General features: G+C 38.3%; 1 protein-coding gene across 1 annotated transcript; it reads left to right on the top strand.

Annotated features, from left to right (window-relative positions):
• The first annotated feature begins 3,437 nt into the window (after window positions 1-3,437).
• Window positions 3,438-24,949, top strand: FMR1NB (FMR1 neighbor). The gene is made up of 5 exons (XM_044235771.1): window positions 3,438-3,756; window positions 8,996-9,115; window positions 12,900-13,040; window positions 14,734-14,830; window positions 24,790-24,949. Exons 1-5 carry the CDS (start codon window positions 3,438-3,440, stop codon window positions 24,947-24,949), a joined length of 837 nt encoding a protein of 278 aa, XP_044091706.1.

Consider the following 24,949-nt stretch of genomic DNA (forward strand, 5'->3'; position numbering starts at 1 on the left):
AAAACCTGGTATGACACCACCTAGGAGAAAGCACTCTGTGAATTTGAGGTGCTGTCCCTCAACACTCTGAACTAGGGCCCATCAACATACATCGTGGTTTCTCCCATAACAGGACCAATGAGGCTAAGAATTAAGGGGTAGTGGTAAGAAATACCTAATGACCCACTTGCAAAAATTTTACACTTTTCCTCACATTCCCACAACTCTGGCTTCTGTTCTTTTGGAAGTTTATTATCTAGGAGAGGACAATTTCTTTCAGGGAACACAACAATGCTTCCACTGAACTAGAAACTGAGACCGCCACCTCATGCCACTAGGCAAAGCAACAACAACAAAAAGAGAGAGAGAGAGAGAGAGAGAGAGAATTACTATGTTGGCTAGGGTGATTGATCTTGATTGCCATTAAGTACTATATACTAGTAATATACTACATTATATGATGGAACTACACTGTGAGACATCCTTTACACTGCTTTCACTAAAACAATGAATGTCTTTGTATATGTCTCCTTTTACACATGGGTGACAGGATAGATCCCTAAAGTAGAATTTCTGCATCTGCATCACAAACTATATGGATATTTAACTTTACAAAGTGTCAAATTGCACTCCAACATGGTTGTACCCACTTACATCTCCACCAGCAATGACTGAATTTCTATTTTTGCATATTCTTATGAATATTTAATTTTTGCCAACCTGATGAGCATAAAATGATCTCATTGTTGATTAATTTGCATTCCCCTGATTACCAGAGGTTGAGCATCTTTTCTGTTCTGTCTATGGCAATATTTAAAAAATAGTGTCAATTCTCAATTTTCCACAAGAACAGTAGTGGCATTCTGAGCAGTGGTATGTACCATATCATGAGGCAGTTCTTGTATTCATGCCCATACAACAGATTTTCCTCCCTAATTAGGTCTGGGTCTAGTATCAAATTTAGCTACCCCTAGAATATAGAATGAAAGAGGGACACCAGTGCAGAATTTTAAATCACCATCTGATAATCTTCAAAATGGACAGTTCACATGGCTTTTTGTGTCTCCAATCTTGAATTAGCGTTATGTAATCCAGGGATTGCTCAAGCATAATCTTAGGGATTTTTGTCCCTCTGAGTTCCAGTTAGTAATTTGGGTTTCAAATGGTAGAATGTGGCTTGCTTAAGAGTACTGCATTGTTGGAGAACTGCCATGCCTTGCCTGTTTACAGCAACCCCAAATGCTACTGTCCAGGACAAGTCATAGCAAGCAGAGCAGGAAGGGATCTTCATAATCAGGCTGCCCGTAGCCCATAATTTGCAGAAGGGGAAACTAAGTCTCAGAGAGCACAAACTGTGAAGTGGTCAAGAGTTGAGTGTCTAGCCCATGTGCTCTAGCTTAATCCCCTGAGCCCTCAGGGTGGTTGCATGGTGCCTGGTCAGAGGATCATTTTCCATGTGTGCCATGACATGAACAAGGTTGCTGTTGGTAGGCAATTGTTCATGGGTCTCTCAAGTTTCTGTGTGTCTCAGGGGAGCTTTCATCTTTTGCCTCTGCCCCAGTTGTCTTGCATCTTCTGCCAGCATCCTTGAAACTGTAGTAGCTTATCTTGTTATTCGCAAGTGGGGTAAAGTCAGGTAAATTCAGTTTTTCAGAGTTGCAAGCAGTGGCTTCAGAAGCTGTTAAGTGGGACCGGTGTCCTCTGGTTAAATTAGTTTGGGAAAAGTTGAGGCAAAAAAAAATTATAAAAAATACAAAGAGAGGGAAGCAGGTTCTTTTCTTGTCATATCCTTTAAGAAACTAAAGAGCATTATGAATTGCTGCTGGATGTGAGGGTGGGGTCTAGTGGGCTAAGCCTCAAGAGTTATTTGCATAGAAACTTTCCTCCCTCCTTCCCCCTATGGAATGCCTATTAACATTGGAAAGAACAATAGAATAAAATCAGTAGAAAACTATTTGGAAAGCTAGAGTAAAGTGCTATAAGAATAAGGATGGAAATGCACTTGTGAGGGGTAGTTTTCACAACCTTTGAAAACTGGCATGAGGTAGGCTATCGGTAAGCCAGCTTCAACCACATGTTTCTTTTTTTTTTTCATGTCATTAGCTTATTTATTTATTTTTTATTTTTAATTCACAGCTTTGTCTGTTAAGTATTTGGGGAGATTTTTTTTAAATTTTTAGTTATGTTTATTTTACCAAATTTTTTTTCCAATTTATTTATTTTCAGAAAAACAGTATTCATTATTTTTTCACCACACCCAGTGCTCCATGCAAGCCGTGCCCTCTATAATACCCACCACCTGGTACCCCAACCTCCCACCCCCCCCCCCCCCCCCCCCCGCCACTTCAAACCCCTCAGACTGTTTTTCAGAGTCCATAGTCTCTCATGGTTCATCTCCCCTTCCAATTTACCCCAATTCCCTACTCCTCTCTAATGCCCCATGTCCTTCATGCTATTTGGTATGCTCCACAAATGAGTGAAACCATATGATAATTGACTCTCTCTGCTTGACTGATTTCACTCAGCATAATCTCTTCCAGTCCCGTCCATGTTGCTACAAAAGTTGGGTATTCGTCCTTTCTGATGGAGGCATCATACTCCATAGTGTATATGGACCACATCTTCCTTTTGCAGACGCGCCGACACTTAGGGCTACCCCCATTCATTGGTGGCAAATGACGGTAATAAATTCTAAGTGCTCTGAGTCGTTCTTTAGTGTTCCTTACACATTCTTCGTCCTCATGTTGTCCTGTTTCATTTATTGGTAACTAAACCTTAAAATCTCTGAAGGCAAATATCATGTCGTTCCACTTAAAAGCTCCTCCTACAGGGTAACAACGTACTAAGTTATCTACCGTATTCGCTAGTCACTACGCAATCCAGCGCTGCCCAATCCAGCTTTCCGCCATGATGGAAACGCTCCAAACTGGCCCCGCCCAATATGGTCACTACGAGGTACGTGTGGCCACTGAGCACTTGATACATGCCTGTTGTGACCGAGGAACTGGTTCCTTCACTCTGTTTAATCTTAATTAATCAGAATTGCCATTTAAACCGCCATATTTGCCTAGTGGCTACTGTGGGGACTGACTTAACTGCAGTGGCCGCAGAGTATGGCACGCGTCACAGGGCTGAATCTGGGGAAGAATGAGCAGCCAAGGCTGGGGTCTGAATTCCCTTGAAATATCTGGTGGATCCATGACAAGCAGTCACGCACGTCACAGGACCAGGCTCCAGGCTGCAGTCATTCATTCAAGGGCATTTCGCAAGCAAAGCAGAAGAAGGGCCAGCCCTTGGGTGGGGGAGGGGGCACAAGGCAATAGGACGGCCGTTAAAAAGAGGCGGGGCCTGGCACGTGAGACTGAGGGGGGCCACGTCTACGTCATCACCGCAGGGGCTTTTGGGTCACAGGTCCGTGGCACTGATGCGTCACTTCGGTGAGGCAGCGACCCAGAGTCATGGCTTCCGAGGGGAGGTTGTTGCGGGGGAGGACTAGGTCAAAGCCCAGGGGCCTGCGAGGGGCTCGCGCCAGGCTGCTAGGTTGTGAGGCGGGGTGTAGTGCGGATAATGCAGCCATCGGGTCGCACCCAGGGGGCAGCATCCCCGGGCACCAGGCCCTCATGGCAGCCACGCCTCAGCCCGGCTGGCAAGCGTCTCTACGAGGCCTGCGGGCGGAGACGCGCCATTCTCTGCTGAAGATGTGGGCCCACAAGTGCTTCGGGCTGCTCTTGCTCACCGTCTGGATGTTGCTTTTGCTGTGCTACTACCTGAACACCGGTGAGTGGCCGTGGCCAGCCTCTGCCTAGCCACGCAGTCGCGTCTCTACCTCCCGCCCCGGCTCCGCCGCGTCCCCCTCTTTTCCACCCCCCCCAGCCTCTCCACCTCCCCGCTTCTCCTCCCCCCAATCTCGCCCCTTTCGCGCCCCTCAGAGCCCTTCCCAAAGCCCTTTCCTCCCGGGGCCTTTCATCGCTACCTCGCTTCTCCGACTTCCCCCTACAAAATTCTAAAATTCGAATCTCCCTCAGCCCCCTGCCTTTTTTTTTTTCTTTTGGAAAAACGGAGGTAAATTTCCCTCCCGGAAAATGGCCCGTTTTATAGCGAATGAGTCGGTGGCATTTAGTCTATTTCACTGTTGCAAAGGCACTGCCGCTTCCTGGTTCGAAAATGTTTTCATCCACCCAAGTGAAAATCCAGCTTCTTTTGCTTAGCATGACGTTTTTTGAGATATATGCCTATTGTAGCACATACCAGTACTTCATTTCATCTTAATGGCTGAATAATATTCCTGCATTTTGTGTATCCATTGATTATGTTCTGGGCGTTTGGGTTATTTCTGATTGTCGGTTATTATGAGTAATATTGCTGTGAATACTAGTGTACAGTGTTTGTGTCAATGTGATTTCAGCCCTCGTGAGCATATACCTAGGAGCAGAATTGTGATTTCCTCCCTTTCTTAAAAACGTGTTCTTTACTTATACTCTCTGTCACCTTACCTGGTAGAGGTATTCCCTCCCTCACCGCTCAAACTTTCAGTCAAGGTCTTTTCATTCTTCACCTCCCCAGTATGACTTTCCTTTGCTCACCTTACGAGCCTCCTCTCCCCTTCCTCAAAAGCCTTTCTTCTTTATCTCACGAAGTCCTTGATTCCCCTCGCTCCAGGTCTTCACTCCAGACCTCCCTTGGAAAAATGCCTTCATTCACTAACTTCACGCCTTCCTCTCTCTAACTTATTGTCACGAAGTCCTTCCTCCCCTCGCTCGGAATCCTGCTTGCCTCCTTATTTACCCTCCTTCAGGCCTTCTTGGCTCACTATCCTTTTGGGGGCCTCTTTCAGCCCCCCAAAGGCCTCCTTCTCCCTACCCTTAAGTTTTTCCTCCTTCACTGCTCTCTCCTTCTGCCCCAGAACCTTGTTTTCCATCTACTCTATGGTCTTGCTGCCTTGTTTTCCTTAAAGTCTTTCCCACCTCCTTCTTCAGACATTTCTTGTCCCTCATTCAAATACTTCTTTCCCCACAGCCTTCTCTCCTTAGCTCCAAGTTGGCCTTCTCAAAAGTACCTTCCCTACCTTAACCCCTGGCCTGCCCTCCCTCACAGCTCCCTCTCAATGGTATTCTGTCTCCTCATCTTCATAAAGGCCTTGGCTCTCCCACAGTCTTTCTCCCTCGCTCAAGCTCCAACCTGATCCCTCCACCTCTAAGCTCAAGGACTTCTCTTTCCTGGCCTGCTCCAGGACCTTCCATCCCCCCAACCAAAGTCCTCCTACAGTCAAAGAAGGAGGCAAAAATTGAGCAGAGGCATTGTAAGTAAATGGAACAGACCTCTATGTACTATGTCATAACTTTGTGGTTTTGTGACTTTTGGTGGGGGATGAAATTCAAAGTTAAATAAAGTATACGCTGTTCATTCTTTTATCAGCTATTTTCCATAAGTTGGGAAAATATAATTTTTGCTTTTTCACAAATATCTTAAGATACTTTTTAAATGATTGCTTGCAAATAATATTACTTCAAATTATTCATATTTATTTTTTCTTCTATTCATCTAAAATACCAAAGTATTTCTGAATTACTTTTACTGTATTTGTAAATGTTAGTTACAAATACATTTGAGAGCCTTACAAACTGAGAGCTTTTTCATTCTCTGAAAAAGTAAGTTAAAAAACAAAACTATAAATTGTACATCGTTTTTTTCTTAGTCCATGATTTCTTCATTTTCTATTTCTATTTTGAGTGGAACTCTTACAAAAAAAGAATACTGTTATTCAGTGTGATTTCTTTATTTCCTTGGGGACTTTTTCCAATATAGGTTTAACATGTTTTCTCCTAAAATAATCCATGATTCATTCTTTACATTGTCAGATTTCCCAGATTCCCAGGAGGTGATATGTGACTGGATGGATTAAGTATCATTTTGCATTTTAAATGATTTAACTTAATTAATTTAACTAAATGCAGTGTGTTATGGGTTGAATTGTGTCCCTTCCAGAAAAAAAGTTGGAATTTTAAACAAAAGTACCTCAGAATGTGACTTTATTTGGGGGAAAGGTCTTTATAGAGGTAACCAAATTAAAATGAAGTGAGCCCTAATCCAATAGGAGTGGTGTCCTTATAGAAAGGGGGAATTTGGACACAGAGTTAGACATTCATTGAGTGAATAGACACAGTGAATAGACCAAATGAATAGACACAGGAAGAAGACTGCTGTATATAAGCCAAGGAGAGAGTTTTTTCTTCCCAGCCCTGAGGAGGAGCCAATCCTATTGACATCTTGATTTGGGACTTCTAGCCTCCAGAATTGTAAGACAATCAGTTTCTATTCTTTAAGTCACCCAGTTGATGGTTCTTTGTTTCAACAACCTTAGCAAACCAATACACACTGAAGAGTAAAATAGTGTGGCCATGGCCTGGAGGATTATGGTGAAAGCAAGTTACATGGTCCTAGAGCTAAATTTCTGCTTCTCTTTCCTAGACAGACACTTCTGAGTTCTTTTAGACTTAATGTCACCAATGGAGTTTGAAGTTGAAGGACTTGAGGTAGCTCCGGGATATTTCTAGTTTCATATTTTCATTTGGGTTCCCAAGCCACTTTACTTTTCAGGTTATATTTATGTAGAAGACATAAAGACTGGTGACATACAGGATGAGGAGACTAGCAGATTGGGGACTGAGAATTTGATCCCACCTATTTTACCAATTTTCTGTAGCCTATTGAATCAGTCTTCATTGTGCATCTTTTTCAGGGAGATTTAAAACATAAAACAAGAAATAAAGATTTACTAATAGGTACTATTTTCAAAATACTTCAGCTCCATTGACAAAACCATGTGAATAGTTTCTGTATTATTAGAATTCTTCACTTACCTGCTCTCCTTGGGGAATGAACGAGGCAGTGCATATTGAAAGAAGGTCTGGTGGGGCGCCTGGGTGGCTCAGTGGGTTAAAGCCTCTGCCTTCGGCTCAGGTCATGATCCCAGGGTCCTGGGATTGAGCCCCGCATCGGGCTCTCTGTTCAGCAGGGAGCCTGCTTCCCCCTCTCTCTCTGCCTGCCTCTCAGCCTACTTGTGATCTCTGTCTGTCAAATAAATAAACAAAATCTTTTTAAAAAATGAGAAAGGATTTAATGTACCATTGTTGATTTGAATATGGAGGATCTAGGTGCAAGGGAGCTGAGAGTGGCTTTTAGTCAGTTAAGTGCCTGCCTTTAGCTCAGGTCATGATCCCAGGGTCCTGGGATGGAGTCCCACATCTGGCTCCCTGCTCAGCGAGGAGTCTGCTCCTCCCTCTCTCTCTGCGCCTCCCCTGGCTTGTGCTCTCTCTCACTCACTCTCTGTCTTTCAAATAAATAAATAAAATCTTAAAAAAAAAGTTTTAGAAGGGAATATTGGAATTTAGAATATCTTTCTAAACATGACCCAAAAGGCAGAAATAGTAAAGGAAGAGATTGATACATTCGATTACATAAAACACTTGAAACTTTTGAACTTCCCAAAACATCATAAAAAATATAAAGATAGCTGACTACCTTGAAAAATATTTGTAACATATGTAACAGACTAAAGCTTAAGTTCTCTATTATACAACAAATGTATGAAAGACGTAAGCTCACTGATGACTGAAGGTGCAATTAAAACAAAAGAAATACCATTATTTTCACCATCAAACTGGCAAACAGCAACGAAAAGTCTAGGGTGCGAGAAAACTGGTATTTACCTGCACTACTGGTAGAAGTGTACTTTTGGGCAGGCTTGCTGGAGGGTAGTGTCACCGAAATCAAGAGCAATTCATTACTAATTCATCCTAAGGTATTTTTCATAGCTATTGGCAAATATATAGTTCCAGTGGTTATCATTACAGTGTTTTTTCTTTTTTTCTTTTCTTACTGATGTATAATTGACATATAATATTACATTAGTTTCAGGTGTACAACATAATGATTAGATATTTGTATATATTGCAAAATGATCACAATAAATCTAGTGAACATCTGTTATCGTACATAGTTACAAATGATTTTTTCTTGTGATGGAAACTTTTGAGATCTAGTCTCTTAGCAACTTTAAATATGCAATACAGTATTATTAGCAACTTTAAATATGCAATACAGTATTATTAACTACAGTCACCGTGTTGTACATTATGTCCCCGGAACTTATTTATTTTATACCTGGAATTTTGTACCTTTTGATTCCTTTAACCCATTTCACCTATCCCTACCACCTGTCTCTGGCAACCACCAATCTCTTCTTTGTCTATGAGTTTTGTTTTGCTTTTGTATCTATGAGTTCTATGCAGTATTCTTTGTAATATCAATATCTTGTGAATAACTTAAATGTCTTTCTATGGGGGAATGGTTAACTTAGTTGTAATAGGGCCATATAATGGAATACTGTGAAATTATTAAAGATTGTCTTGAAAAATATTGAATGATATGGACAAATCCACGCTACAGGAACAAAAACAGATATACTTTCCTCTTGTATAAGAGGGAATGATGCAAATAAAACTAACAGCAGTCTGTCTGAAGTGTTGAGGAAGAAGGATAAGGAGAGTTTTACAATGTCTAAGGGCTTCATTTTTATCAGTAAGTAAAGAAGCCATCAATATAGGCCAAGAGTTTCTGTGATGGGGTCTGATTTAGTTGGGATACATACTGTTCCCAAGTTTTTAATTGGTTGGGCCTCTGAATGTTAATGTTGTTTGTCAGAGGCAAATTCAGTATTGTAATTCAGTTTATAGCACAATAATAAGATGCGTTAGCCTATGGCTTAAGCATTTTAAAATTAATTATTTTTTATTTAAAAAATTTTTAAAATATTAGTACTTAGTTTTTCAGTTTTCAGCAGAATTACATTCTGATTAATAGTACCTAAGCTGTTATGAGATATAAGTATAATACCTGTTAGTCCTTAGACTTTCCATAATTAATTTAACTAAGCAAAAGGTAATTACTACTAAAGGGTCATAAAAAGTGATCAATGCTTTATACTTTGGGATTAATAATTTCACTGTTTCTTAAGGGTTCTCGAATTCTGTGTCTCCAAGTGAACGTATTCTGTGGAGTGGTGAAAATGCTAATGGACAGTCTCTGGAAAAAACTTCCATTTGGGAAGCTGTGTTAAATTTTTTCTTTCCAACAAGTAAGTTCTTTGTTTGTTTGTTTGTTTTCCTCCCACTGTTCTCTTTTTGAAGAGTAATTACATGTTTAGGAGGCAGTGTGGGTTATTGGCATGGGGGAGAGCCAGACCTGAGTTTTAATGCTGATTCTGCCCTTTGTCCCAGGTGAGGTAACATCTCTGAACTTCAGTGTCCTCATCTTTAAAATGAAAATATTTACCACAAAGAATTGTGAGGATGACCTGAAACTGTACTTTTAAGACATTCCATAAATGTTAACTCTTTATGGAAATGCTTCTTCTTCACAAATATCTAAACCTTTCATAGTTTATCTTAATGGCATTGCCTGAAATTTAGTCACTGACCCAATATTGTGAAATCAATATCTTCTTTAGCATTAATCAGGGAACTATGTGGCTCTGATGTTATGGAATATACCAGATGTCCTCCCATCTGTTTTAATGATAAAAAGTTCAGGTTTCAAGTCACATCATATTTTTGTGATTCTGTATATAATGTGTTTATCAAGCACATGATGACCCCTGAGAATTATTAACCACAAATAAACATATTTCATTTTCTACAGCATGTGGTGCCCTTTCAAGGAGAATCTTCAAATAAATTGATATGTGAATTACAAGGATGAAGCTTTTATTAAAAATCATGAGAATTTATTCTAACAAAATTTGATGTACATATATAAGCACAAAATTGTATCCATTGTTTAATTTCAGGGTGTACTACTTAATTTTTCTGTGATCTTGCATAAATCTCTTCACATTTCTCTATATTGGTTTCATCCAGTACAAAACAGGCATTATAACACCTACTACTAATGAGAATAACAAAATAAATGAGGCCCTTAAATGAACTTTAAAAATGGCCATGGTCAAGTTGAGTGAACAAAGAGAAATTTGAGGGGTTGCCTGGCTGGCTCAGTCGGTAGAGCATCTCAATCTTGGGGTTGTAAGTTTAAGCCCCATGTTGGGCATAGAGTTTACTGTAAAAAATAAAAATAAAAATTGGGGTGCCTCGGTAGCTCAGTCAGTTAAGCATCCAATTCTTGATTTCAGCTCAGGTTATGATCTCAGGGTCATGAGATTAAGCCTTTCATGGGGCTCCATACTCAGCCGGGAGTTTGCTTCTCTCCCTCTCCCTTTGCCCTGCACCCCAGCTCACACACACTTTCTCTAAAACAAGTAAATAAATCTTTAAAAAATAGAAATAAAAACTTAAAAAAAAAGAAAGAAATTTGAGAAGGTGGTATATTGTGAAACTTAAGAAATGGTTACTGAGTGCCAAAGTTGGTCATAAACAACAACAGATGATGACTTAAGCTTTAGAGCTTATGGAGATAACAGACATACACTGTCCCATAATTACCTCTAATAACATTATACAAACACTGAAGCCACTTTTAAAAATAGCTTAAATATGAATATTTGCATTCTAAAATATTCCTTCAACCTGGTGCAGTAAGTTGAGTCAAAATCAATTGTATGAGACGCCCAGCAAAATCAGACTGTTCATTTTAAAAGAAACTTTGGGCCCAGGTTGATTCAAATCTTTCAAAAACAGGGATTAAATATTTATGAAATGTATATGCTATCTCTTTGAAAAGAATAACTATGAGTTCATAAGATGTGAAATACTTTTAACCAATTTATTTCCTCCCGTGTATAATTGAAAAGGAACACTCTCCCTACATAAGCACTAAAAAAAAAAAAAAAAAAAAAAAAAAAAAAAAAAAAAAAAAGTCTACCGTTTTGTCATCAGGCTGTTGTTCATCAAAGATTTATCTCTTGCTCATTAAAGCGATAATCTTGAGACAGACTGGCAGGGAAGCTCAAGAGGTCACATGATCCTTCTCTCTTTGGACAAAATTATATACAGAAACCTGATAAATATTAGTCTACCCTTTTTATTCTTCAAAATACAGGTGTCTCGGTAATTTAAGTCTGAAAGCTAATTTTAGTATCTGGCATAAAGTCGATCAGATGCAATTTCAGTATAAAATAACAGAAGTTCAACATTAGATGGGATCTTAGCGATCATACAGTCCAGTCTCTTCTGTGATTTAAAATCTCTTCTTTGACTTCCCTTCCTGGAAATTGGTCTTTGAGCAATGCCAATAGTAAATTCAACACGCAGTAAGTTCATACCATCTCTGACCAGGCCCTAACTCTAGTCATCCTTTTTTGAGTGTGTGGTGCCTAGGAATGAACATGGTATTCGCAATGCAGTCCAGCCTGGGGGAGGAAATCACAGTGGGCCTGGCAAAATTGGAGAATAGATTGCCCAGTGTATATAACAAGAAAGTAGACCAGGCACCTGGGTGGCTCAGTGGGTTAAGCCTCTGCTTTTGGCTCATGTCATGGTCTCAGGGTCCTGGGATCGAGGCCCACATCGGACTCTCTGCTCAGTGGGGAGCCTGCTTCCGCTCTCTGTGCCTGCCTCTCTGCCTGCTTGTGAACTCTCTCTCTCTCTTTCTCTCTCTCTGTCAGATAAAAAGAAAGTAGACCAAACCTTCACATGTATAAAATGTGTAGGAAATGAATATCCAAGTCAGCTAGAAATGCATTAAATTTATGGCCTTGCAGATTACTTTGATTCTTCATTTCTAGAATCGGGGTTTTGAAACTCATTTTGAGAGTTTGTTGTGAAAATTAGAAATGGGTGTAAAGCAAGGAACCTGGCCCAAATAGATACCTAGTGAATGGTAGCTATTATTACTTTTACTTTAGTTTTAGGAATAGCCAATCTTGAAAAAGGAGAATGAATACACACACACACACATATATATATACATATATAGATATATATACAGTAAGAGATAAAAAATTATGCCTGTAACCATGATATTGTTCTTTGTTGACATTAAAGTTCTTTGGAGCGATCATGAAATATCAGTTATTACTTTTCTAAGTCTATAGTTGTTGATCATATTGGAGAGTGAACTGAATCTATGCTGGCCTTAAGCCATACTGTGGAAGTTTTCTTTTTGAATATAAAACATGATATCTGTCTATTTGGTTGTCATTTGTTTATACATCATTTGCTTATAAAACAGGATTTTTTAAAAATCAGGTATTTGCGCTTGTGCATCTTTATTTATTTATTTATCTATTCATGAGCTTGCAAATCTTATAGATTCAGATATGTATGGATTTTTGCAGTTGTATGAACCTTTGTGTTCATGCTATAAATCATTGCTTATTCAAAATTATAGAGATATAATTTAAGGCCAAAAGGAAGAGTCTTAAAACATACTGTAGTGCTAATATGGTAAGTGTTCACAGAAAGTAGGTCAATATCAGTAATACCACTTACCTTATACTCTAGCGATAAACTGTGAATTTTACTTACATTTATTTTCATTGATATATTTAATGAATTTCTGTAGTTTATAAAAATTGAGTGAGAGGATATCAATGGTATTATTTTAACAAGGTGTCGGTTTTAAAGACATTTGATATTTCTTGTTATTTAGCTCCTTCTGTTTTATATATGTATCCTACTACTCAGTTTATGATCTATAGTCCTTTTAAAACTACCTTACCAATGACCTGTTAACAATTTATATTTTTCTGCAGTTCATCTAGAATTGAAATGTGATGTTAATAACTTTGTGATAATTTTTAGCTTAACTCTTATTTTTTTCAGCATTCATCACTTTGTATATGTTATTCAGTCTTTAAACGCACCAGTTTGAATGAATTTTTTTTTTTGTTTTGCAGCCATTATTTAATTAGGGAAAATGCTTATTAACCATACTGAATTCTTTTTCTTGGATTTTGTTTCTGAAAGCGTGCATTCCAAAGGTGAATCAGGTGGTGAAGGCTTGCAATGAGCTGCGAGATTATAATAAGAGTGAATGTTTGGGATACAAATGCTGTTATACATCCTTCAGGACCAGTAACTTCAGCTGTTTTGCCCCATTAAAAGACAGTAAGTTCATCCTCTTACATTTATTTTATTTCTTTTTTAAAAAATCAAATAAATAGGTCACAATGGCATAAATTTAAATTTCAATCTCCCTGCTTCACACCTAAAGGGGGCTCCCAGCCCTAGAGCAACACTCTCTGTGAAAGTCCTGAGGTTGTCAGGCATCTATTCATGAACAGTTTCTGCTTAGCCCTTGGATGTGACTTTGGCAGTTCGGAATTAGTCTTATCTGTTCTTTTGCTTTGGCCACTCTTTGTCTTCTTCAAAAGATTTCAGACTTTATGATACATGACTCTCAGTGCCTGGGAGAAGATAGCAATCAGGCATGCCTTAGCTTATTTTTCTCATCTTAACTTCTCTTCCTACTTGAGTAGAATTCTTCCCATTTATCTTTTCTTCAACATCTCAGTATGTAACAATAGACTCAAATGTTCCTTGTTAAGGTTTGTTTATTAGTTTCTTTTTGTTCTATTATTTTTGAATCAGGTTCTTAAGGTTTTTTTTTCTTTACAAAGTTTTAAGAACTAGACCATCTGTTTTTGCTCCTGCATTTGGACAGTAGGGACATATTACCAGTTGGTCCCTTGAGGGCATATTAGATATGATTAAACACTAACAAATACTACAAAAAGGATGCATGCAAAACAATATCTTAGGTTAATATAGTCCCTATTCAATTTACAGCTCTTTGTTGAACATCTAGTATTAATAATGGAGACTGAAACCTGATCATGAATATAGTATTACAATTTCAACACTGTCACATGTTGTTTATAATTCATTCATCAGTTTAGTTTTTATATTATGTGTGAAGAGACATTTGGTCTTTATAGAGGGGAAAATTGAACCGTGACTTATAATTCCCCAGTCATATTAGAATGCATCCAAAGGAATATAAGAATAAAATATGCTTGGGCACCTAGCTGGCTCAGTTGGTTGAGTGTCCAACTCTTGGTTTCAGCTCAGGTCCTAATCTCAGTGGTGTGAGATCAAGGTCTCAGCAGATTCTGTATTCAGCATGGAGTCTGCTTGTCCCATTCCCTGTGTCCTTCCCTCTAGTCTCTCTCTAAAGCAAATAAATAAATAAATAAAATCTTGAAAATGAATAAAATATGCTTATTCACCTGCAAATTCTTAATTTTTTTTCAATGTTTTATAATTTGAAGTAAACATTTAAGAAGCCATTCCTTTAACAAATTAACTATTCATAGATTAATTCACTCCTTGACTGCTTGAGAATGTATAACGTGGCCAAGGGAAAAAACACGCTTAAGCTATAGGAAGAAATATATAGTATGAGTCTTACTAGTCTGTTAGCAAAAACAGTAGGATCATTTTGCTAAGGCTTCCTTTGGGAAGCATGTATTTCAAGTGTAGTGTTTAGTTGTATTTCAAGAACATTTCATAAACTCCTGTTTCTGATAGAGTAACAAAGATATTTACCTGTCACATAAGAATAACTCCAGGTGGTGGGTATTATAGAGGGCACGGCTTGCATGGAGCACTGGGTGTGGTGAAAAAATAATGAATACTGTTTTTCTGAAAATAAATAAATAAATAATAATTTAAAAAAAAGAATAACTCCTTATTTTGCTTTATTCACTGGTAGTTTTTTAAATAAAAAGTTTATGAAAGAGCTCAGATTTGCTTCTCTTGCTTAAGTCATAAAAGTAACAGGATATAATTAAACCAACAGAGCCTACACAGATGTTCCGGATGTTTGGGCTCGGTGTGATCAGCATGATCATCCTGGGATGTCTGCCCATTTATTGCTGCACTCTTTGCCGGAGGAGGTAGGCAAACATAAACTTTTATTTGCTGATTGCTGAATGTATTTGGATATTTCTGTGTAGACACATTTATTCGTATGCACTAGAAACACAAGGATTATGTTTGGGTCCCTTTTGTTTAAAAGAAGGTAGATTAAGAAAAACCCAAAATAGAGTTCCCATAATATGCTTAAGTGCATATTATTTTATTTTTCCATAAATTTAGACATTCTCTTGCATAGTCTGTACCTTCCCTCATCAGACAATTGGAAGGAAAAATACATCAGTGAGCTGGGAGTGTGTGAGTGGAAGTGGCTATTAACTGCAAGTCAGAAGCGTTCCCAGAAGTGTTGTCTCCATCTAGTAGCTGCTCATCTACTATTGTGTCTTAAAAGCCTTGGTCTGTCTTCAAGCCAATTTGTATCAGATTTCTTCTTACCATCTTATAAAAAATCCCAGTGGCCTATTGGCACGATGTTTCTACGGTTTTAAAAAATACCTCTCTACCTACTGGAACAGTGGATGTGGAGATAAAGAGCAGGGCCAGGACGAGTGAGACAGTTGGAGCACAAAATTTAAGGAGGCACTCACTCTCAGGTTTGTACAAGGGCACTAGCATGACCATGCATGTAGGTGTTTTCTTCAGTTCTCCGAGAAAGAAAAGCTACCTGGGGTGCCTGGGTGGCTCGGCTGGTTGTCTGCCTCTTGATTTTGGCTCAGGTCAGGATCTCGGGGTCCTGAGATGGAGTTCTGCCTCAGCCTCCATGCTCAGTGGGGAGTCTGCTTCTCTCCCTCTCTCTCACCACCTCCCACCCCCACCTCACTCCTGCACCATGCATGTGTGCCCTCTCTCTCTCAAATGACTGGATAAATCTTAAAAAAAGAAAAGAAAAAAAAAGCAAAGTCACCTTTTGAAGATTAAGCTTCTCTGATGTTTTTATTCAAGTTAATGAGAAAGTGGTATTTGAGGTACTAAAAATTGTTTAGATTTCACTGGAAGATTGACACTATACTATACACAAGTTAGCTTATTTTCCATAAAGATCATTAAGTCTTTTTTTTCTTTTTTGTACATTTTGCTTGTGTTTGATGAGTATGTCATATTCAACACTGTATTTTCATTCCATAGCAGGGTGCCTCATATGTTAAGGTGCTTAATATATTTTTGTTGAATAAATGAGTGGTTGAATGAATAAAGAAATACAGTAGCTGGCATTGGCTAGCCTGGAAGGCAGTCTTACAGTAATTTAAAGTTTTTCATCACTTATATCATTTTCTCAGACCATTTTGAAGACACATGGAGTCACAGCATTTCAACTCCTCCAGTTTGCTGACAGTTCTTTCCATTTTTACTTACTTTCCATTACTGAGTGTGTAATCCCTAGGCCTCTCTCATTTTCTTCTTTCCACAGATGATTGGGAATAGGAGTGGAATTTTTTTTTAGATTTTTAAATTTTTTATAAACATATATTTTTATCCCCAGGGGTACAGGTCTGTGAATCGCCAGGTTTACACACTTCACAGCACTCACCCAAGCACTTCTTCAAAGTCTGATTTCAGATAAAAGATATCTCTGAATAAAAATGAAATAATATTGCTAGAAAATTGTGGCTAGGATTATGCCATGCAATCTGGAGCCTGGTATAACAGGCCTGGTACAATAACTTAATTATAGCCTCTGTATTGTGTCTCTGCCAAGGAGTTTTGTGGGGATATTCAGGTACACTGGATTTTTCTTTAAAATGAAATTCAAAGAATTATACCTTGATAAGAATATATTTTCTTCTTTCTACATAGTGTAAACTGCTTGAGACTTGAACAATGTGAATAGCATGTTTATTGAACACCAAAAATTTTCTTTTACTATGATTTATTTATTTGTTTATTTTTTAAATTTGTTTTACAATTTTGTGTAAGAGTGGCATGTTCCTTCAGATGTCCTGGGTTGGTTGTTGCACCCCTGGATTTTGTGGGGGCAGCTTGCCGCTTAGCTTAATTTCCAGGAACAATGGATGTTCAAGGGTGGATGTGGCACTGTCAAGCTTTTCCTGGTAAGCTGATGTTAGAGGCAAAGCTAGTAATTGTGATAGAATAAAGATCCTATCCTTGATACCAAACAAGGAGCTTAAATGGAAGCCAAAGCCTGCTAACCATCCCTCTGCCTTTTGGGGGTCAAGATATCTCTTTAGAACTATCCCCTTAACTCACTTCCTGTTCATTTCAAAGAATAAAGAGATAGATAAAATATTGCAGTAGATAAAATAAATGATCACATAAAAGGGAAGTAGATGCAGCAGTAAAATCAATATGTAGTGGTTTTAAAAAGAAAAGAAAGTAGCCAAACACAGTTGTTTGTCTAAATCAGAGGGGCTAAAAGCCAAAAGCAGTTCTGCAGTAACATGATCTGGACCTATTTGTTAGAAGAACTCTTGAGACACTGAAAGATACTCTTAAGCTCCTCCTCCTGCTGGATCCTGTCCTATACATTAAATCTACACACCTTCAGATGTTGTACCTCTCCCCTCTCAGCCTTTAGTTATAAGCCAACAAGTGATGTCTTGACATTCCCCAGCTCCTGCAATTTAGACAGTGAGTCTTATTTACAGATTGCCTCAGGCAAGAGTTGGAGGAAGTAAAAATGAGAAGTGATATGAGCAGGTGGGAGAAATGAAAACAGTTTAAGGGAAGATGATAATCACTTTCCAGAGCCAAATGTATTTCATTCTTTTGGTGCCTAATTCATGCTTTTCATAATTGACCGTATTTAGTCACTGCTTGTGCTAGAGAGGATATAGAAATGTCCAAGACATAGGCCCTACTTTCAAGAAGTTTAAATCTACCTTAAAATAAGTCCCAAGCATGATATATTAAATAACAGTACAAGACGGAATATAATTAAGGACTAAAAGAGTGCTGGCAATAACTTGTTGAAGTTCGGAGGCAGTGGGGATCAGGAAAAGTGGGAGAGAGCAGAGACGGTTCCACAGTGGAGGTGCTATTTGAGCTGAGTTTTGAAGGGAGGACAAGATTTAGGTTGAAGGATGCTTCCACAGAATCCAGTACATCCAGATGGAGTCTCCCCCTTAACTGCTCATCATTTGTAAGCAGAGGTGGTTGAAATTTGCCCCTGGAGTAATCTATAATGGAATCTCTAGTTTACTTCTACTTGACTTGAGTTCAGGTGTGGTACGAGCCGGGTACACAGAGAACTCGAGACCGCTTGAGCTGGTTGCACATTACAAAAGGGAGCAGAAATCATTAGTGAAACACTTTCGAAGAATTGGCTACTAATAGCCTTATTAAACTTGCATATAAGATGAGTTTTGAAATTCATTACATCTTCAAGGTTATGTAAGATCTATTTTTATTCTCATTAATAGGGATCAGAAGCCTCATTAGGTTTAAGTGTCACTGGCTGGCTTAAGACTTATATAGAAATGAAGAAAGGGAAAGATCAGGTGGATGAGGACAAAAGGAAGCAGGGGAGGAGGGCTCTAGTGGAGAGAGGAGAAGAGCGGTGTCTGAATTGTTCCTGTTACAGTAATAGAATGCCAATAATAGTAGTCTCAAGTGTCAAATTAAGTTTCTAATCTTTACCTGTTTTTAGGTAAAGTTTAATCTCTATGCATAGGTCAGTTAAACATCTGTGTATTATATAGTGATATGGTACTTGAGTATGTACATAGCTTTGGTAAGGTGGAAAATTCAAATATTATAATACCATGCCTATTAAACTCAGATGGAGTGCATTTTCTTTTCTTTTTTATTTTTTTTTTTTTTGCAAATTTGAATTAAGAAAAAATTCAGAACTCGGTCTGCAAATGACAAAACTATGTTTTCTCTCAACTAATAAAAAGCCATTTTTTTAAAGATTGTAGATCATCTGATACACAGATGATGTAAATAGAACATCCCCCATACACTTTCAATGTTGCTTCTTGCCAGATGGCTGTTACTGAAAATTTCTACATTTAGACAAATCCTGCTGTGTGATTCTCTGAATTTATAATGTGGTTTTCATTATGCAGATAGTCTTAATACCGCTTAGTTTCTTAGAAAGGGAGGTAAAGAATTGGGAATAAATGTGTCAAAAATTGCCTAAAAATCATCACCCATTGAATTTTAAAAATAGGCATTTCCATTTTTGAATCCCCATGTTTGTGTGTTTCATTATACTGTACAATATAATTAGTAATGTTATTTTGAAAAGCTTTATGTAGTAATTAACCAACTGCTGAAAGGTTTGAAGTTCCTGGATTATATACATATGAATTCAGAGAAAGGAAATAAAGTCTATAAAATTTAAAAGTATGGCTAGTCTCTAAGAACTTTGATAAAACATGATCAGATGAAAATGTGAGCAAACTGGAACCCTGCTCTGACATGAGTCACTATAGATTTGAAACTCACATAAAGCCAGTTCTTCTTGGACTCTGTTCAAAGTAATTTAGTTACTGAAATAATAAGAGAATCTCATTACATGCGGATTATATGTCTGAGGTGTTCCCATTGCAAAGACTCCAAGGGCAGCATTTTAGAGAATTCTGGAATAGTAGGTACTATTAAAAAGAACATTTTGTTGCCAAGTAACTAATAACCTCATTGCAAAATGCAGTGGCCTTTTCTCAATTCACATCCAACTTTAACTTTTTGTCACATAGTAGTACATTGTTGACTGCTCCTTTCTTGAAAATTTCCTTCCTTGGATTTCATTGTTCCCCTTACATTCTGATCCATCGCAGTTTGCTTTTCTTTGTTCTCCCAGCCATGGTTGTTTTCCAAAGTCTTATTCTTATCTACCAGAGAATATTACAGGTATGTATCAGAAAGAACATTTGAAAAGATCTGTATTCTAGTTCTGTTTTTTCTACCAATCTTATAGTGAGTTTAACTTCTTTTGGTACTGGTTTTCTCTTGAAGTTAGAGTAGAGAATTGAGTTAGATAATTCCCGAGGTCCTTTCTGATAGTAATATTCTGATTTTCTCTGGGTGAATAACTCTTTTAAATCTGAATCCTGGGGAGGGTGACTGAGTGGTTCAATCAGTTAAGCATCTTTCTTTGGCTCAGGTCCTAATTCCAGGGTCCTGGGATCAAGCCCCCACATCTGGCTCCCTGCTCAGCGGGGTGTCTGCTTCCCCCTCTCCTTTTACCCTTCCCCCTTCTCATGCTCTCTCCCGCCCCAAATAAATAAACAATTAAATAAAACTTAAAAAAAAATCTGAATCCTGGGGCACCTGGGTGGCTCAGTGGGTTAAGCCTCTGCCTTCGGCTTAGGTCATGGTCTTAGGGTCCTGGGATCGAGCCCTGTGCATCAGGCTCTCTGCTCAGTGGGGAGCCTGCTTTCCCCCTCTCTCTGCCTGCCTCTCTGCCTACTTGTGATCTCTCTCTCTCTCTCTGTCAAATAAATAAATAAAATCTTAAAAAAAAATCTGAATCCTGAAATCCTTACCTCTACCACCTCTTCCAAATTTCTAATTGCCTTCATGAATTAGGTGTTCTGTTAGTACCTTAAATGCAACATGCGGAAAACTGAACTTATCTTTTTTTCTCTCAAATCATCTCCCCTTGACATCTGTATATTTCTATCAATAATTTCTTTAGTATCCCAGACTAGAAACCTTAGAGTCCAGGGGATTTAACCAACAGACATTTATTTTCTCACAATTCTGCAGGCTAGAAGTCCATGATCATGATGCCAGAGGATTTGAGTTCTAGTGAGGGCTTTCTTCCTGCACATGGCCATCTTCTCACTGTGTAATCAAATGGCCTTTCCTTGATGCATGAGAGAAGGGGAAGAGAGAGGAAAAACCAAAATCTCTGGTTTTTAGTTTAAAAAAATGAAAAGTTGTGGCACCCGGGTGGCTCATTTCGTTAAGTGTCTGACTTTGGTTCAGGTCGTGATCTCACGGTCCTGGGATCCAGCCCTGGGCTGGCTCCCTGCTCAGTGGGGAGTCTGCTTCTTCCTCACCCTCTGCCCTTCCCCCTGCTTGTGTGCTCTCTCTCTCTCTTTCGCAAATAAATAAATAAAATCTTTTAAAAATATAAATAAATAAATAACTGAAAAATTAGTTTTTATAATGATATTCATTTTACTGATTGGGGCCCCACCCTTATGACCTCATTTAAACTTAATTACTTAGAGACCCCAGTCTGCAAATATAACCATACTGGAAGTTAGGGCTTAATATATGGGTTTTAAGGACACAAGCATTCAGTCCTGTAACAAAAGGCTAGCTAGCATCCAAGGGCAAAGAAAAGATTGAGAACTGCAGAAGGCACTGGAATAAGGTGTTTAATCCAAATAGTTTATACACAAGAGAATATAACTAGGTTGGAACTGTAAGTGGGGTTTGGAAGATGGCTAGGAGTTGAGTCCTAGAGAAGGTTCCTGGCACTTTGATAGGAATATATGACTGTGCCCTTAAGAAGGAGGAAGTTATTAAGGATGCTTACCAAGCCCATTTGGACATATACCTGGGTTCCTAATCTATGCTCCTTCTATTCCATCCTGTAATGTCCTGCCAGATTAATCTTCCAAAGATAGTATTATTTCATTTTATTATATTATTCAAGATCTTCTAATGCATTCAAGAATATGTGGATTCCAGGGGTGCCTGGGTGGCTCAGTCGTTAAGCATCTGCTTTGGGCTCAGGTCATGATCCCAGGGTCCTGGGATCAAGTCCAGCATCAGGCTCCCTGCTTAGCAGAAGCCTGCTTCTCCCTCTCCTACTTCTCCTGCTTGTATTCCCTCTCTTTCTGTCTTTTTCTCTGTCAAATAAATAAATACAAATCTTAAAAATAAAAGAATATCTGGATTCCAGACCTTTTATTTATTATTTTATTATTATTTATTTATTATCTATTTTTATTTCTTATTTATCGAGCTCTTACTTTGGTCTGGGCAGTTGCTATGTGTTGTGTTCTTCTCCATCTGGTCATCTACATGGGAAGCTTCACTGTCTATGTTAGGAGCCGTCTAAGCCCATAGCTTCAGAGTTCCCTGATGCACTCAATTCTGAGGAATCTCTCCTGTATTCTGTATTGGCCACCCAGTTTTATGCTCATATCCTAAATCTTGTCATTCATCACAAATTGAACTCTGAGTCTCTGAAGTCTTAAACTTCGAACCTCAAACTACTCTTTGACTATAGGTGCTTTGTCTTTTCTTTTTCTTTTTCTTTTTTTTTTTTACTCTTGCTACACTTATTCTCATTGGGACCTCTATGGTCTTTAACTGTTTTCCCTTATCGTCTGTTTTCTGTCTTTTAATATTATCTGATTTCTTTATCTAACCTGGATCCTATCGTCTGATACATGAGTCCATTCTTTCCAGCTCCTTTGTTTCTTTGAAATAGAATCCACACTACTTCTCTGCTCCTAGATCTATAGCAACCTGGGAATTCTTAGAGAAAAATAATCTCACAACTGTATAGATCTGTATAACAAGAAATTCCCAGTGATCCAATTAGTGTTTCCAGCCACACCACTCTACTTGGTGTTTACAAACAACATACTTCTTTGCCACTCTGATCTTTTCACACAATGTACCACCCACCGATTGAAAAGCTCTTGTGTGTCTTCCCATCACCACTCTTCTTTATCTGGCTCTCCCTGCCCTGGATGCAGGCCTCAGCTTAGATGTTACCTCCTCTAGGAAGCTTACTCCAGACCACCAACCTAGACTGGGTCAGGCTTCTTCCTTTTTGTCTCCTACCAATCTGCTTACTGCAGTTTGGATTGTCTCAATGTGATATAATTCAGCTTATATAGCTGTCTTCCCTTCTAAATTTTAAGCTTCTTGAGGACAGGATACATATATTATTCATCTTATGTCTCTAGTGTTTAGAATGGTATTTATTTCATAAATGAGCAAATGTGTCAGCGAGTAAATGAGTATGAGATAAGTTGATCTGTACGTTTCAAGTGCGAGTATGCTGGTCACAATATGACATTTTACATAAAAAGAAGAAAATCATCTCTAGGATTCTGGGCAAATCATTTCACCCCGACTTATCCTCTTGGGCATTCTCAGTAGATATTGGGTAAAATATCTAACTTTGGATCTCAGTAATGAATGTTAAGGCTGAATCCAAAACATAGTTCTCTGCAAACTAGACTAATGCCGTGCATTTTGAAATAATAAGGCCATGTTGCATTTTTGTTTGTCAACTAAGGTGAAATGTACTCGATTAAATTTAAAGTAAAATCTATGGATAAAACAAACAGTCATTTTAATTATGTAAAATAAGATATATTGAAGTCACACTAGAAAAACAGAATAAATCCCCAATTTCTTTTTTTTAATTTTCTGCATAACAGTATTCATTATTTTTTCACCACACCCAGTGCTCCATGCAATCCTTGCCCTCTATAATACCTACCACCTGGTACCCCAACCTCCCACCCCCCACCCCTTGAAAACCCTCAGATTGTTTTTCAGAGTCCATAGTCTCTCATGGTTCACCTCCCCTTCCATCTTCCCCCAACTCCCTTCTCCTCTCTAACTCCCCATGTCCTCCATGCTATTTGTTATGCTCCACAAATAAGTGAAACCATATGATAATTGACTCTCTCTGCTTGACTTATTTCACTCAGCATAATCTCTTCCAGTCCCGTCCATGTTGCTACAAAAGTTGGGTATTCATCCTTTCTGATGGAGGCATAATAAATCCCCAATTTCTTATCTAAAATTCTGAAGTTCAAAAAGTTCTACAAACCTAAAACTTTTTTCAAACTCATTTGGCAACAAAACCTGAGCTGACCTGAACTGAGACATTTTCTAGTCATCAGTTAATGCTTAAAATGAACAATCATATATTTTGTCGTAGAAATATTATTGTGTTTGATCACAAGATGTTGCTTCAGACCTTATGGAAGTGCCATGTAATATTCGGTATATCATGTCATAGTACCTTTCTAAAACCCAAAATATTCTGCACTCTGGACCACATCTGGCCACAAGAGACTGAGAACTATATAGTTGTTTCAGTTATTATTTTTTGAGACTGAAGTTAATAGCACTAAAACATAAAGAGGCCATAGGTAAATCATAAATATATTTTTGGCCTTCACCCACTATTTCATTTATGCCTGGAGACTTTTTTATGATTAACTGAGGAAAAAGTATTTATTTGCTCCATATATGTCTTACTTGGTGGAGCTCAGTGACAACTCAGTAATGCAGTTTGAGGGGAGAAAAGTAAGTATTACCTTCAAAGTCATCATTTCAAAGGCAGGCTTATCAATCTCTGAACCCCACATGCTAAGAATCTGGTTGCTCAGTAGCACTGTCAGGAGCCAGGTGTCCTCTTCTGTACACTACTTCGCTTTGAGCTGAGGCTAGGACTATGTATCTGTCAGTACTTTGTCAGAACATCATATGGAAATCTTCCTTTCTCTTTTGGGTTTCTATCCTTACTTTTGCTTTGAGCATTTCTAGTTTTTCTCCTTGGCTTGTGCTTAGATCTTTAGAAAGTAAGAGATCTTGGGGCACCTGAATTCCAAATGATGGCAATAGTCAGGGAAAGTGTAAGCTTGTAAAATTATAGATGATAATGTAATGTGAACTATTACCATTTAGTTTTTAAATTAATAGGAGAGAAGAATCTCTATAGACTAGGAGTAAAAGGGAATGTTTCCTAGGCAAATAATATATAAGCTGGGTCTTGAAGTGTGAGTAATATTGATGTCAGCAGAGGGGGGTACGACAGCATTACCATTGTGGAAAAGGATCAAGTGATCAAAATGACACTATGTAGAGTAATAGTAATGGTTACAATGATAAATATGAATGAGCCAAGTGCAATATTTTCTATCAGATTTGTTAAATATGGTGAGTTAAATAATCAGGTGGGAATGTATAAAGAGTTATGTGGGTAAATAGCCTTTTCCTTATAACCCACCATTTTTTATAACTCTAATTGTTATTGTTCTATCACTGTTGAAAAATAAGGTTTCACTTTGAATTTTTAACATTACAGCAAATGGGCCAATCCTTTACGAAGGAGAGTCAACAGAATTTTAAAGGGTTTGAAGAAACAAAGAAAGAAAATAAAGAGGGATGCTGAAATGTTACGGACAGCGGCAGAAGAGGAGGAAGGTTTAGGTGATGAAAAAGAGCAGGAGACCAAAGGTAATTAG

Source organism: Neovison vison, chromosome X (assembly GCF_020171115.1).
Source record: "Neovison vison isolate M4711 chromosome X, ASM_NN_V1, whole genome shotgun sequence".
Lineage (NCBI taxonomy): Eukaryota > Metazoa > Chordata > Mammalia > Carnivora > Mustelidae > Neogale > Neogale vison.

What these genes read in the sequence shown, in the direction of transcription:
- FMR1NB (XM_044235771.1), top strand. Translation starts at nt 3,438, where the DNA reads ATGGCTTCCGAGGGGAGGTTGTTGCGGGGGAGGACTAGGTCAAAGCCC. An exon ending in GTGCTACTACCTGAACACCG is followed by an intron (nt 3,757 to 8,995) that starts GTGAGTGGCCGT and finishes CTGTTTCTTAAG; the next exon opens with GGTTCTCGAATTCTGTGTCT. An exon ending in TTTTGCCCCATTAAAAGACA is followed by an intron (nt 13,041 to 14,733) that starts GTAAGTTCATCC and finishes TTAAACCAACAG; the next exon opens with AGCCTACACAGATGTTCCGG.